The sequence below is a fragment of the Salvelinus alpinus genome, chromosome 7 (genome assembly GCF_045679555.1).
Source record: "Salvelinus alpinus chromosome 7, SLU_Salpinus.1, whole genome shotgun sequence".
Classification (NCBI taxonomy): Eukaryota; Metazoa; Chordata; class Actinopteri; order Salmoniformes; family Salmonidae; genus Salvelinus; species Salvelinus alpinus.
Genome location: NC_092092.1, coordinates 69158996 through 69173521, shown reverse-complemented (window position 1 = coordinate 69173521; position 14526 = coordinate 69158996). Strand labels below are relative to the sequence as shown.

Genomic DNA, 14526 nt, shown 5'->3' with positions numbered 1-14526 from the left:
TCCCTTCCTTTGTGCTCATTGTCTGAGGATTTTATTTCTCTGTATTATTCTTTAATAATTTTAGTCCTGCAATCAGCGCAATATTACCATGGTAATAACATTACCACTGACACAGTTAGTGTGCAATGTGAAAAAGGTCCACCACAATTCTCCATTACAGTTCTGGTATTGTGAAAATAGCCTGTTATTTCAGCTCTCAAACGATTGGCTGTTTAAATCAATGTGAAACCAGGCTCATCCTGTAACCTACTGCAGTAGCTGCTGGCCCGATCCTCACAGCCTGCCTACTATATAAACAGCTGGTAGCCGCTGGCCCGATCCTCCCAGCCTGCCTACTATATAAACAGCTGGTAGCCGCTGGCCCGATCCTCCCAGACTGCCTACTATATAAACAGCCGGTAGCCGCTGGCCCGATCCTCCCAGCCTGCCTACTATATAAACAGCCGGTAGCCGCTGGCCCGATCCTCCCAGCCTGCCTACTATATAAACAGCCGGTAGCTGCTGGCCAGATCCTCCCAGCCTGCCTACTATATAAACAGCCGGTAGCTGCTGGCCCGATCCTCCCAGCCTGCCTACTATATAAACAGCCGGTAGCCGCTGGCCAGATCCTCCCAGCCTGCCTACTATATAAACAGCCGGTAGCTGCTGGCCCGATCCTCCCAGCCTGACTACTATATAAACAGCCGGTAGCTGCTGGCCAGATCCTCCCAGCCTGCCTACTATATAAACAGCCGGTAGCTGCTGGCCAGATCCTCCCAGCCTGCCTACTATATAAACAGCCGGTAGCTGCTGGCCCGATCCTCCCAGACTGCCTACTATATAAACAGCCGGTAGCCGCTGGCCCGATCCTCCCAGCCTGCCTACTATATAAACAGCCGGTAGCTGCTGGCCCGATCCTCCCAGACTGCCTACTATATAAACAGCCGGTAGCCGCTGGCCCGATCCTCCCAGCCTGCCTACTATATAAACAGCTGGTAGCTGCTGGCCCGATCCTCCCAGCCTGCCTACTATATAAACAGCCGGTAGCTGCTGGCCCGATCCTCACAGCCTGCCTACTATATAAGTAGCCGGTAGCTGCTGGCCAGATCCTCCCAGCCTGCCTACTATATAAACAGCCGGTAGCTGCTGGCCCGATCCTCCCAGCCTGCCTACTATATAAACAGCCGGTAGCTGCTGGCCCGATCCTCCCAGCCTGCCTACTATATAAACAGCCGGTAGCTGCTGGCCAGAACCTCCCAGCCTGCCTACTATATAAACAGCCGGTAGCTGCTGGCCCGATCCTCCCAGACTGCCTACTATATAAACAGCTGCTGGCCCGATCCTCACAGCCTGTCTACTATATAAACAGCTGCTGGCCCGATCCTCACAGCTTGCCTACTATATAAACAGCCGCTGGCCTGATCCTCACAGACTGCCTACTATATAAACAGCCATGACAAATAGAAGGCTCTGACCACACCGTGTCCTCAAGTTTTCTCTGGCGCCTCCATGGCAACTACACAAATAAAGCCCCTGGTTCAGCCAGCATTCAGGCCAGGGCAGTCCAAGGTTTCTATAATTACGATCCTGGACCTAGGGGCAGACAGGCTGCTGTGTTTTCTTTCAGAATGAAGGATTCAGAAGTATTCCCCTGGTGCTGTTCTAAAACAAAGCCAGGGGAGACCTCCTAAAGCCTTTTTAATTGTGCTCCCTTATTTATCGGATGATTTATAAATCCCCAGACAAATCCTCCCAGCTGGTCTCTAGTCAGCGGTGCTGTGCTCTATTAGAGGTTGTGCTTTCAGACTGGCTCTCCTTTCCAAGATAACATAATGACTTTCAAAGAAAGCACTTTATCTCAGAAAGCTACTGACAGTTGTGTGAATGCATCAGAGGTGTGGTCATCCCTGGGAAGAGTGATGAGAGTAAGACTAAAGAATAGAGAGAGAATATAACAGTGAGAAACATACTTTTCTGGTTGGCCAACAGGCCTTTTGAGCTGGGCAAGGAAAGGGCTCTGCGGGTTTCCTCCAGGGATATAAAAAGAGACTGTAAAAAACTTAACCCTGACCCTAACCCTGACCCTGACCCTAACCCTAACCCTGACCCTGACCCTAACCCTAACCCTAACCCTAACCCTAACCCTGACCCTGACCCTAACCCTGACCCTGACCCTAACCCTAACCCTGACCCTAACCCTGACCTAATTTTAACAGATTCTGAAATGTAATATCAGTTTGCAGGTCAGGAGTGTTCATATAGCCTTTTCCTTGTGCAATGAAGGCCTGCTCAGTCTCAGGGGCTCAACCAAGCTTTAAGTCCCCACCAAATATGGGGGCAAGTTGTCAAAGCATGCAGGCCAAGTAAAACAGGTGATTTCTGACGGATTGCTTAGGCTCTCTAATGAGACAAGCACAGACTGCACTCAAACTGTAAATGGACTGTTGGACAGAGTGAAAAGTCAGCCTTCTACATCTGCACAGAAGAACATCTGCTTAAAGCAAGGCCCAGGCAGGCACTCATGAGCCCTGTTGATACCTGGTTCTACCATGCAGCCTATGTCCTAATCTTGTCCACATTCTGATTGTGTTCACATTTTTAGACAAGCATAGATCATTAAAAGACACATTGTGATCTGATTGTGATCAGATCTTATAAGTGTGAACAGACAAGACCAGGTAAAGATCAGGACATGATCAACCCTGTCTCCTTCCCATGCAGTGCGTGTCTTGGCAGACAGGTGTTGTGGTACAACTGTTATCAGCTCCAGAGCCGGGTCTTTCCGTCAGCCACCCGGGTCTGGATGCCTGTGTCATCTATGTAATATTTGCCTACGTCTCTATTTGGGCACTGGTTTGGCCTGCTGACTGATGAGGGTGGGTCATCACACAGGAGTTGTCGAGCCCAACCAACAAGGAGCAAGGGGGGAATAGAGTGAGATAAAAAGAGAGAGAGAGTAACTGACAGGGTAAGTTCTAGCATTCTGCCTCAGAGGTCCTCAGACAGCCGGATGACTTCACTCTGAGGGCGGGGCATCCTCCTAACATGCCCAGCGGCTTGTTATAAAGGATCCTGGCCAGAGAGAGGCTGCCAATCAGCTCTGGAAGAGCAGTGTGTCTGTGTGTGTGAGAGAGAGAGAGAGAGAGAGAGAGAGAGAGAGAGAGAGAGAGAGAGAGAGAGAGAGAGAGAGAGAGAGAGAGAGAGAGAGAGAGAGAGAGAGAGAGAGCGACAGAGCGACAGAGCGAGAGAGGCATACTGTATATTAGCCTACTGCTGCTGTGACTGCTGCTCTACCAGAAAGAGGGTGACAGTTTGGAAGATAATGCCCCAGAATGTGGTCCTGGATGGGCCAGCCCCCTGGGGCTTCAGGCTCAATGGAGGGAAGGACTTCAACCAGCCCCTGACCATCACCAGGGTGAGTGACCACTGACCAACCTTAAACGTGATTAATACCATTTTTAAATATATTCTAAAATTGACTCGTAGGTGTGATATGGTTACATTTTCTGGTGCCTGTTAAATGCAGAGTGGCAGCATTTTGAACTAACTGTAGACAATGGAGTGATTTCTGACTGAGACAGGCTTACAAAGAGTTACAGTAATCTAGGCTTGAGGAATTAAAAGCATGTATAACTTTCTATATATCAGTGACAAATAAAAAACTTGACTTTTGCTTTATATATAGATAATAATATAAGCAGGACTGGACAACCTTTACATGCTGCTCAGGTCTGTGTCAAAGAAGACACAAGGTTTCTGACCGAAGGCTTTACACTGGTGGACAAATGACCAAGGTCATTTACAATCCGGGTTCTAGCAAGGTGTGGGTCAAATAAAACAACCTCTGATTTCATATCATTGAGCTGGAGGAAGTTGTCAGACATCCAACATTTGATGTCAGCAAGATACTGGTGGAAGGTTTGCTATGCTAGCTTTATCACTGGGTCTGATTGGTAAATAAAGTGGCATGTCATCTGCATAGCAGTGAAACTGAATTTTATGATTGCGGATGATGTCACCCAGGGGACTCATGTACAGGGAAAAAAGGATGGGGCCCAGAATTGACCCCTGAGGGACACCATAGTAAATAAGTGCTGGGGACGATACTGAACCACCCATGGTCACTGAGAAATGTCTGCCACATAGATATGACCTGAACCAGTCGAGGGCTCTGCCGTAGATTCCCACCCACCTCTCCAGTCTGTCGACAAGAAGGTTATGATCAATAGTATCAAACATGACACTGAGATCCAAAAAACTAGGATAGAGAACTACGTTAGAGCATTCACCAGCACCGTCAGCCAACAGAAAGTTATTACTGACTTTCAGTAAAGATGTTTCTGTGCTGTGAAGTGATTTGTTGTTCGTACTCATACTCAAATAAGCCCCCAAATGCTTAAAAACAACTTTTTCTAACATATTGGATAAAAAAGGAAGTTTAGAGATGAGGAGGGGTCTAGATTGTGCTTTTTAAGGAGAAGTTGGACCAGAACAGTTTTAAAATAGGCTGGGAAGGAGCCAGAGGTCAGGGAGCTATTTACAATACACAGAATGTTGGGGCCAACAGTATGGATAACTTATTTTAGTAGTGCAGTAGGGACCATGTCCAAGGGTCAGGGGGAGGTCTTCATGTGAGGAACAGTACCAAGGAGGGACTCAAAGGATATTTGGTCAAAGGAGTAAAAGGAAGCAGTAGACAGTCTCAGAGTAGTTGCCTCTTGACCAGAAATGCTGGTATGGGGTTGGCTACTGTCAATCTGGGATCTAAAATGTTCTATATTTTCTGTAGAAAATAATCGTAAAAACTGTTCGCCGAGACCAGGGGATGCAAGCATGTCATTGTTAAGGGGGCCACCAACAACACACTCAATTGTCTTAAACAGAATGTTCGAGTTATGGCACTTCTCAGAGATCAGGGTACTTCTCAGAGATCACGGTACTTCTCAGAGATCAGGGTACTTCTCAGAGATCAGGGTAGAGAAATAGTTTGCATCTTTAACAGCAACATTGTAATTTCTCATCAGATCCTTCATTACTGTACGTCATAGAATACTTGAAATTTGCATGCCTTCAATTTACATGCAGCCTTTCTAAGTTCACTTTTTAAGGCATGACTGTGGTCATTTAACCAAAGTGAGACTGGCAGACAGTTTATTATTGTTTTTAACTGGTGCCACTGAGTCTAAAGTAGTCTGATATACAGTGCCTTCGGAAAGTATTCAGACCCCTTGACGTTTTCCACATTTTGTTACGTTACAGCCTTATTCTAAAATGGATTAAATAAAGAAAAATCCTCAGCAATCTACACACAATACCCCATAATGACAAAGCAAAAACAGGTTTCTAGACATTTTTGCAAGTGTATTAAAGATAAAAAACAGAAATAACTTATTTACATAAGTATTCAGATCCTTTGCTTTGAGACTTGAAATTGCACTGATCATCCTTGAGATGTTTCTACAACTATAATGGAGTCCACTTGTTGTAAATTCAATTGATTGGACATGATTTGGAAAGGCACACAGCTGTCTATATAAGGTCCCACAGTTGACAGTGCATGTCAAAGCAAAAACCAAACCATGGGGTCGAAGGAATTGTCCGTAGAGCTCCGAGACAGGATTGTGTTGAGGCACAGATCTGGGGAAGGGTACCAAAACATTTTTGCAGCATTGAAGATCCCCAAGAACACAGTGGCCTCCATCATTCTTCAATGGAAGAAGTTTGGATCCACCAAGACTCTTCTTAGCTGGCTGCTCGTGAGCAAGAGCAAGAGCCCGATGGTCACTCTGACAGAGCTCCAGAGTTCCTCTGTGGAGATAGAAAACCTTCCAGAAGGACAACCATCTCTGTAGAACTCCACCAATCAGGCCTTTATGGTAGAGTGGCCAGACGGAAAAAGGCACCTAAAGACTCTCTAACCATGAAAAACAAGATTGTCTGGTCTGATGAAACCAAGATTGAACTCTATGGCCTGAATTCCAAGCGTCACGTCTGGAGGAAACCTGGCACCATTCCTACGGAGAAGCATGGTGGTGGCAGCATCATGCTGTGGGGATGTTTTTCAGCGGCAGGGACTGGGAGACTAGTCAGGATCGAGGCAAAGGTGAACGGAGCAAAGTATAGAGAGATCCTTTATGAAAACTTGCTTCAGAGTGCTCAGGACCTCAGACTGGAGCGAAGTTTCACCTTCCACAACAGGACAATGACCCTAAGCACACAGCCAAGACAAACCAGAAGTGGCTGCGGGACAAGTCTCTGAATGTCCTTGAGTGGCCCAGCCAGAGCCCGAACTTGAACCCAATCTAACATCTCTGGAGAGACATGAGAATAGCTGTGCAGCAACGCTCCCCATCCAACCTGACAGAGCTTGAGAGGATCTGCAGACAAGAATGGGAGAAACTCCCCAAATACAGGTGTGCCAAGCTTGTAGCATCATACCCAAGAAGATTCGAGGTTGTGATCACTGCCAATGGTGCTTCAACAAAGTACCTAATAAAGGGTAAGAATACTTACGTAAATGGGATATTTCAGTTTTTATTTGTTATAAATTTGCAAAGATATCTAAAACCTGTTTTTCTTTGTCATTATGGTGTGTAAATTGATGAGGGAAAAAACGATTTAATCAATTTTATAATAAAGCTGAAACTTAACAAAATGTGGAAAAAGTCAAGAGTCTGAATACTTTCCGAATCCACTGTATGTCATTGAAACTGTTCAGCAAATCAGCGGTATGACGACAAAGACCAGGATCATTAGGAGAGGATATAAAAGCAGTGATGCGAGAGAGATTGGGGCAGACTTTTATAAAAATAAATTATCATTTTTCTTGATATCCAATTGGTAGTTACAGTCTTGTCCCATCGCTGCAACTCCCCTAAGGACTCGGGAGAGCCAAAGGTCGAGAGCCATGCGTCCTCCAAAACACGACCCTGCCAAGCCGCACTGCTTTTTGACCCACTGCTCGCTTAACCCGGAACCCAGCCGCACCAATGTGTCGGAGGAAACACCGTCTAGCTGGCGACCGTAGTCAGCTTGCAGGTGCCCGGCCCACCACAAGGAGTCACTAGAGCGCGATGGGACAAGGACATCCCGGCCGGCCAACCTCTCCCCTAACGCGGACGACGCTGGGCCAATTGTGCGCCGCCTCATGGGTCTCCCGGTCGCGGACGGCTGTGACACAGCCTGGGATCGAACCCGGGTCTGTAGCGATGCAGTGGCTTAGACCGCTGCACCACTCAGGAGGCTAGGGGTGGCAGACATTTTCAGAAACAATAATGAGATGGTCAGAGACAAACACATCAATAGTTTCCAAGTGATCAATATTCAGACCATAGGACAGCAGGAGATCAACACTATGGCCTTGGTAGTGTGTAAGCCCTGTGGCATGTAGCACATTCTAACTCTCCCTAGCTAGTGCATTCTTTAAATAACTCTGTCATATTTAAACATGACCAAAGCCAGCTGGTCAGAGAAATCCTGCAATGAACAAACTATTAGGTTTATGTTGTGGAGGGCGGTACACTAGAATGTATAAGGTGAGCTATTGCTTGTTCAAGCAAACGATAAGACTTTCAAAATAGGAAAATTTGCAACATGACTCGGGGCTACGTACTGTATATGCTTGTCTCTATGAATGACGGCTACCCTCGCCAACAGGGCCAAATGGCCTGGATGTCTAGTGAGGCACCATGGAGCAGTCAAGTCACACCTGTCACAGCCAGGAGCACATATCTTCTTACCCCTCAGCCCCCTGGAACGCCCCTCGACCCCCAGGAACCCCCCTCGTCCCGCAGGAACTCCCCTCGACCCGGGTCCGTAACGAGCTGCTGAAGGAGCAGAGGGCATATGACTGAGACTCTTAGCAGACTGTTAGTAGTGTAGGACTGAGACTCTTAGCAGACTGTTAGTAGTGTAGGACTGAGACTCTTAACAGACTGTTAGTAGTGTAGGACTGAGACTCTTAGCAGACTGTTAGTAGTGTAGGACTGAGACTCTTAACAGACTGTTAGTAGTGTAGGACTGAGACTCTTAGCAGACTGTTAGTAGTGTAGGACTGAGACTCTTAGCAGACTGTTAGTAGTGTAGGACTGAGACTCTTAGCAGACTGTTAGTAGTGTAGGACTGAGACTCTTAGCAGACTGTTAGTAGTGTAGAACTGAGACTCTTAGCAGACTGTTAGTAGTGTAGGACTGACACACTTAGCAGACTGTTAGTAGTGTAGGACTGAGACTCTTAGCAGACTGTTAGTAGTGTAGGACTGAGACTCTTAGCAGACTGTTAGTAGTGTAGGACTGAGACTCTTAGCAGACTGTTAGTAGTGTAGGACTGAGACTCTTAGCAGACTGTTAGTAGTGTAGGACTGAGACTCTTAGCAGACTGTTAGTAGTGTAGGACTGAGACTCTTAGCAGACTGTTAGTAGTGTAGGACTGAGACGCTTAGCAGACTGTTAGTAGTGTAGGACTGAGACTCTTAGCAGACTGTTAGTAGTGTAGGACTGAGACTCTTAGCAGACTGTTAGTAGTGTAGGACTGAGACTGTTAGCAGACTGTTAGTAGTGTAGAACTGAGACTCTTAGCAGACTGTTAGTAGTGTAGGACTGAGACTCTTAACAGACTGTTAGTAGTGTAGGACTGAGACTCTTAGCAGACTGTTAGTAGTGTAGGACTGAGACTCTTAGCAGACTGTTAGTAGTGTAGGACTGAGACTCTTAGCAGACTGTTAGTAGTGTAGGACTGAGACTCTTAGCAGACTGTTAGTAGTGTAAGACTGAGACTCTTAGCAGACTGTTAGTAGTGTAAGACTGAGACTCTTAGCAGACTGTTAGTAGTGTAGGACTGAGACACTTAGCAGACTGTTAGTAGTGTAGGACTGAGACTCTTAGCAGACTGTTAGTAGTGTAAGACTGAGACTCTTAGCAGACTGTTAGTAGTGTAGGACTGAGACTCTTAGCAGACTGTTAGTAGTGTAGGACTGAGATTCTTAGCATACTGTTAGTAGTGTAGGACTGAGACTCTTAGTAGACTGTTAGTAGTGTAGGACTGAGACTCTTAGCAGACTGTTAGTAGTGTAGGACTGAGACTCTTAGCAGACTGTTAGTAGTGTAGGACTGAGACTCTTAGCAGACTGTTAGTAGTGTAGGACTGAGACTCTTAGCAGACTGTTAGTAGTGTAGGACTGACACACTTAGCAGACTGTTAGTAGTGTAGGACTGAGACTGTTAGCAGACTGTTAGTAGTGTAGGACTGAGACTGTTAGCAGACTGTTAGTAGTGTAGGACTGAGACTCTTAGCAGACTGTTAGTAGTGTAGGACTGAGACTCTTAGCAGACTGTTAGTAGTGTAGGACTGAGACTGTTAGCAGACTGTTAGTAGTGTAGAACTGAGACTCTTAGCAGGCTGTTAGTAGTGTAGGACTGACACACTTAGCAGACTGTTAGTAGTGTAGGACTGAGACTCTTAGCAGACTGTTAGTAGTGTAGGACTGAGACTCTTAGCAGACTGTTAGTAGTGTAGGACTGAGACTCTTAGCAGACTGTTAGTAGTGTAGAACTGAGACTCTTAGCAGACTGTTAGTAGTGTAGGACTGAGACTATTAGCAGACTGTTAGTAGTGTAGGACTGACACACTTAGCAGACTGTTAGTAGTGTAAGACTGAGACTCTTAGCAGACTGTTAGTAGTGTAGGACTGAGACTCTTAGCAGACTGTTAGTAGTGTAGGACTGAGACACTTAGCAGACTGTTAGTAGTGTAGGACTGAGACTCTTAAGACTGTTAGTAGTGTAGAACTGAGACTCTTAGCAGACTGTTAGTAGTGTAGGACTGAGACTCTTAGCAGACTGTTAGTAGTGTAGGACTGAGACTCTTAGCAGACTGTTAGTAGTGTAGGACTGAGACTCTTAGCAGACTGTTAGTAGTGTAGGACTGAGACTCTTAGCAGACTGTTAGTAGTGTAGGACTGACTCTTAGCAGACTGTTAGTAGTGTAGGACTGACACACTTAGCAGACTGTTAGTAGTGTAGGACTGAGACTCTTAGCAGACTGTTAGTAGTGTAGGACTGAGACTGTTAGCAGACTGTTAGTAGTGTAGAACTGAGACTCTTAGCAGACTGTTAGTAGTGTAGGACTGACACACTTAGCAGACTGTTAGTAGTGTAGGACTGAGACTCTTAGCAGACTGTTAGTAGTGTAGGACTGAGACTCTTAACAGACTGTTAGTAGTGTAGGACTGAGACTCTTAGCAGACTGTTAGTAGTGTAGGACTGAGACTCTTAACAGACTGTTAGTAGTGTAGGACTGAGACTCTTAGCAGACTGTTAGTAGTGTAGGACTGAGACTCTTAGCAGACTGTTAGTAGTGTAGGACTGAGACTCTTAGCAGACTGTTAGTAGTGTAGGACTGAGACTCTTAGCAGACTGTTAGTAGTGTAGAACTGAGACTCTTAGCAGACTGTTAGTAGTGTAGGACTGACACACTTAGCAGACTGTTAGTAGTGTAGGACTGAGACTCTTAGCAGACTGTTAGTAGTGTAGGACTGAGACTCTTAGCAGACTGTTAGTAGTGTAGGACTGAGACTCTTAGCAGACTGTTAGTAGTGTAGGACTGAGACTCTTAGCAGACTGTTAGTAGTGTAGGACTGAGACTCTTAGCAGACTGTTAGTAGTGTAGGACTGAGACTCTTAGCAGACTGTTAGTAGTGTAGGACTGAGACGCTTAGCAGACTGTTAGTAGTGTAGGACTGAGACTCTTAGCAGACTGTTAGTAGTGTAGGACTGAGACTCTTAGCAGACTGTTAATAGTGTAGGACTGAGACTGTTAGCAGACTGTTAGTAGTGTAGAACTGAGACTCTTAGCAGACTGTTAGTAGTGTAGGACTGAGACTCTTAACAGACTGTTAGTAGTGTAGGACTGAGACTCTTAGCAGACTGTTAGTAGTGTAGGACTGAGACTGTTAGCAGACTGTTAGTAGTGTAGGACTGAGACTCTTAGCAGACTGTTAGTAGTGTAGGACTGAGACTCTTAGCAGACTGTTAGTAGTGTAAGACTGAGACTCTTAGCAGACTGTTAGTAGTGTAAGACTGAGACTCTTAGCAGACTGTTAGTAGTGTAGGACTGAGACACTTAGCAGACTGTTAGTAGTGTAGGACTGAGACTCTTAGCAGACTGTTAGTAGTGTAAGACTGAGACTCTTAGCAGACTGTTAGTAGTGTAGGACTGAGACTCTTAGCAGACTGTTAGTAGTGTAGGACTGAGATTCTTAGCATACTGTTAGTAGTGTAGGACTGAGACTCTTAGTAGACTGTTAGTAGTGTAGGACTGAGACTCTTAGCAGACTGTTAGTAGTGTAGGACTGAGACTCTTAGCAGACTGTTAGTAGTGTAGGACTGAGACTCTTAGCAGACTGTTAGTAGTGTAGGACTGAGACTCTTAGCAGACTGTTAGTAGTGTAGGACTGACACACTTAGCAGACTGTTAGTAGTGTAGGACTGAGACTGTTAGCAGACTGTTAGTAGTGTAGGACTGAGACTGTTAGCAGACTGTTAGTAGTGTAGGACTGAGACTCTTAGCAGACTGTTAGTAGTGTAGGACTGAGACTCTTAGCAGACTGTTAGTAGTGTAGGACTGAGACTGTTAGCAGACTGTTAGTAGTGTAGAACTGAGACTCTTAGCAGGCTGTTAGTAGTGTAGGACTGACACACTTAGCAGACTGTTAGTAGTGTAGGACTGAGACTCTTAGCAGACTGTTAGTAGTGTAGGACTGAGACTCTTAGCAGACTGTTAGTAGTGTAGGACTGAGACTCTTAGCAGACTGTTAGTAGTGTAGAACTGAGACTCTTAGCAGACTGTTAGTAGTGTAGGACTGAGACTATTAGCAGACTGTTAGTAGTGTAGGACTGACACACTTAGGAGACTGTTAGTAGTGTAAGACTGAGACTCTTAGCAGACTGTTAGTAGTGTAGGACTGAGACTCTTAGCAGACTGTTAGTAGTGTAGGACTGAGACACTTAGCAGACTGTTAGTAGTGTAGGACTGAGACTCTTAAGACTGTTAGTAGTGTAGAACTGAGACTCTTAGCAGACTGTTAGTAGTGTAGGACTGAGACTCTTAGCAGACTGTTAGTAGTGTAGGACTGAGACTCTTAGCAGACTGTTAGTAGTGTAGGACTGAGACTCTTAGCAGACTGTTAGTAGTGTAGGACTGAGACTCTTAGCAGACTGTTAGTAGTGTAGGACTGACTCTTAGCAGACTGTTAGTAGTGTAGGACTGACACACTTAGCAGACTGTTAGTAGTGTAGGACTGAGACTCTTAGCAGACTGTTAGTAGTGTAGGACTGAGACTCTTAGCAGACTGTTAGTAGTGTAGGACTGAGACTCTTAGCAGACTGTTAGTAGTGTAGGACTGAGACTCTTAGCAGACTGTTAGTAGTGTAGAACTGAGACTCTTAGCAGACTGTTAGTAGTGTAGAACTGAGACTCTTAGCAGACTGTTAGTAGTGTAGGACTGAGACTCTTAGCAGACTGTTAGTAGTGTAGGACTGACACACTTAGCAGACTGTTAGTAGTGTAAGACTGAGACTCTTAGCAGACTGTTAGTAGTGTAGGACTGAGACTCTTAGCAGACTGTTAGTAGTGTAGGACTGAGACTCTTAGCAGACTGTTAGTAGTGTAGAACTGAGACTCTTAGCAGAATGTTAGTATTGTAGAACTGAGACTCTTAGCAGACTGTTAGTAGTGTAGGACTGAGACTCTTAGCAGACTGTTAGTAGTGTAGGACTGACACACTTAGCAGACTGTTAGTAGTGTAGGACTGAGACTCTTAGCAGACTGTTAGTAGTGTAAGACTGAGACTCTTAGCAGACTGTTAGTAGTGTAGGACTGAGACTCTTAGCAGACTGTTAGTAGTGTAGGACTGAGATTCTTAGCATACTGTTAGTAGTGTAGGACTGAGACTCTTAGCAGACTGTTAGTAGTGTAGGACTGAGACTCTTAGCAGACTGTTAGTAGTGTAGGACTGAGACTCTTAGCAGACTGTTAGTAGTGTAGGACTGAGACTCTTAGCAGACTGTTAGTAGTGTAGGACTGAGACTCTTAGCAGACTGTTAGTAGTGTAGGACTGACACACTTAGCAGACTGTTAGTAGTGTAGGACTGAGACTGTTAGCAGACTGTTAGTAGTGTAGGACTGAGACTGTTAGCAGACTGTTAGTAGTGTAGGACTGAGACTCTTAGCAGACTGTTAGTAGTGTAGGACTGAGACTCTTAGCAGACTGTTAGTAGTGTAGGACTGAGACTGTTAGCAGACTGTTAGTAGTGTAGAACTGAGACTCTTAGCAGGCTGTTAGTAGTGTAGGACTGACACACTTAGCAGACTGTTAGTAGTGTAGGACTGAGACTCTTAGCAGACTGTTAGTAGTGTAGGACTGAGACTCTTAGCAGACTGTTAGTAGTGTAGGACTGAGACTCTTAGCAGACTGTTAGTAGTGTAGAACTGAGACTCTTAGCAGACTGTTAGTAGTGTAGGACTGAGACTCTTAGCAGACTGTTAGTAGTGTAGGACTGACACACTTAGCAGACTGTTAGTAGTGTAAGACTGAGACTCTTAGCAGACTGTTAGTAGTGTAGGACTGAGACTCTTAGCAGACTGTTAGTAGTGTAGGACTGAGACACTTAGCAGACTGTTAGTAGTGTAGGACTGAGACTGTTAAGACTGTTAGTAGTGTAGAACTGAGACTCTTAGCAGACTGTTAGTAGTGTAGGACTGAGACTCTTAGCAGACTGTTAGTAGTGTAGGACTGAGACTCTTAGCAGACTGTTAGTAGTGTAGGACTGAGACTCTTAGCAGACTGTTAGTAGTGTAGGACTGAGACTCTTAGCAGACTGTTAGTAGTGTAGGACTGACTCTTAGCAGACTGTTAGTAGTGTAGGACTGACACACTTAGCAGACTGTTAGTAGTGTAGGACTGAGACTCTTAGCAGACTGTTAGTAGTGTAGGACTGAGACTGTTAGCAGACTGTTAGTAGTGTAGAACTGAGACTCTTAGCAGACTGTTAGTAGTGTAGGACTGACACACTTAGCAGACTGTTAGTAGTGTAGGACTGAGACTCTTAGCAGACTGTTAGTAGTGTAGGACTGAGACTCTTAGCAGACTGTTAGTAGTGTAGGACTGAGACTCTTAGCAGACTGTTAGTAGTGTAGAACTGAGACTCTTAGCAGACTGTTAGTAGTGTAGAACTGAGACTCTTAGCAGACTGTTAGTAGTGTAGGACTGAGACTCTTAGCAGACTGTTAGTAGTGTAGGACTGACACACTTAGCAGACTGTTAGTAGTGTAAGACTGAGACTCTTAGCAGACTGTTAGTAGTGTAGGACTGAGACTCTTAGCAGACTGTTAGTAGTGTAGGACTGAGACTCTTAGCAGACTGTTAGTAGTGTAGAACTGAGACTCTTAGCAGAATGTTAGTATTGTAGAACTGAGACTCTTAGCAGACTGTTAGTAGTGTAGGACTGAGACTCTTAGCAGACTGTTAGTAGTGTAGGACTGACACACTTA

General features: G+C 45.3%; 1 protein-coding gene across 5 annotated transcripts in view; it reads left to right on the top strand.

Moving 5' to 3' along the window:
- The first annotated feature begins 3112 nt into the window (after positions 1-3112).
- pdlim3b (PDZ and LIM domain 3b) overlaps positions 3113-14526 on the top strand; it is a 31297-nt gene continuing 19883 nt past the window's right edge. For 4 of the 5 annotated variants that reach the window (XM_071411410.1, XM_071411411.1, XM_071411409.1 and 1 more), the window contains exon 1: positions 3113-3394. In XM_071411410.1, the coding sequence (XP_071267511.1) occupies positions 3302-3394 (93 nt within the window). In that variant the 5' untranslated portion in view covers positions 3113-3301. The remainder of the gene's footprint in view (positions 3395-14526) is intronic. The other variant, XM_071411414.1, reaches the window with a different exon arrangement.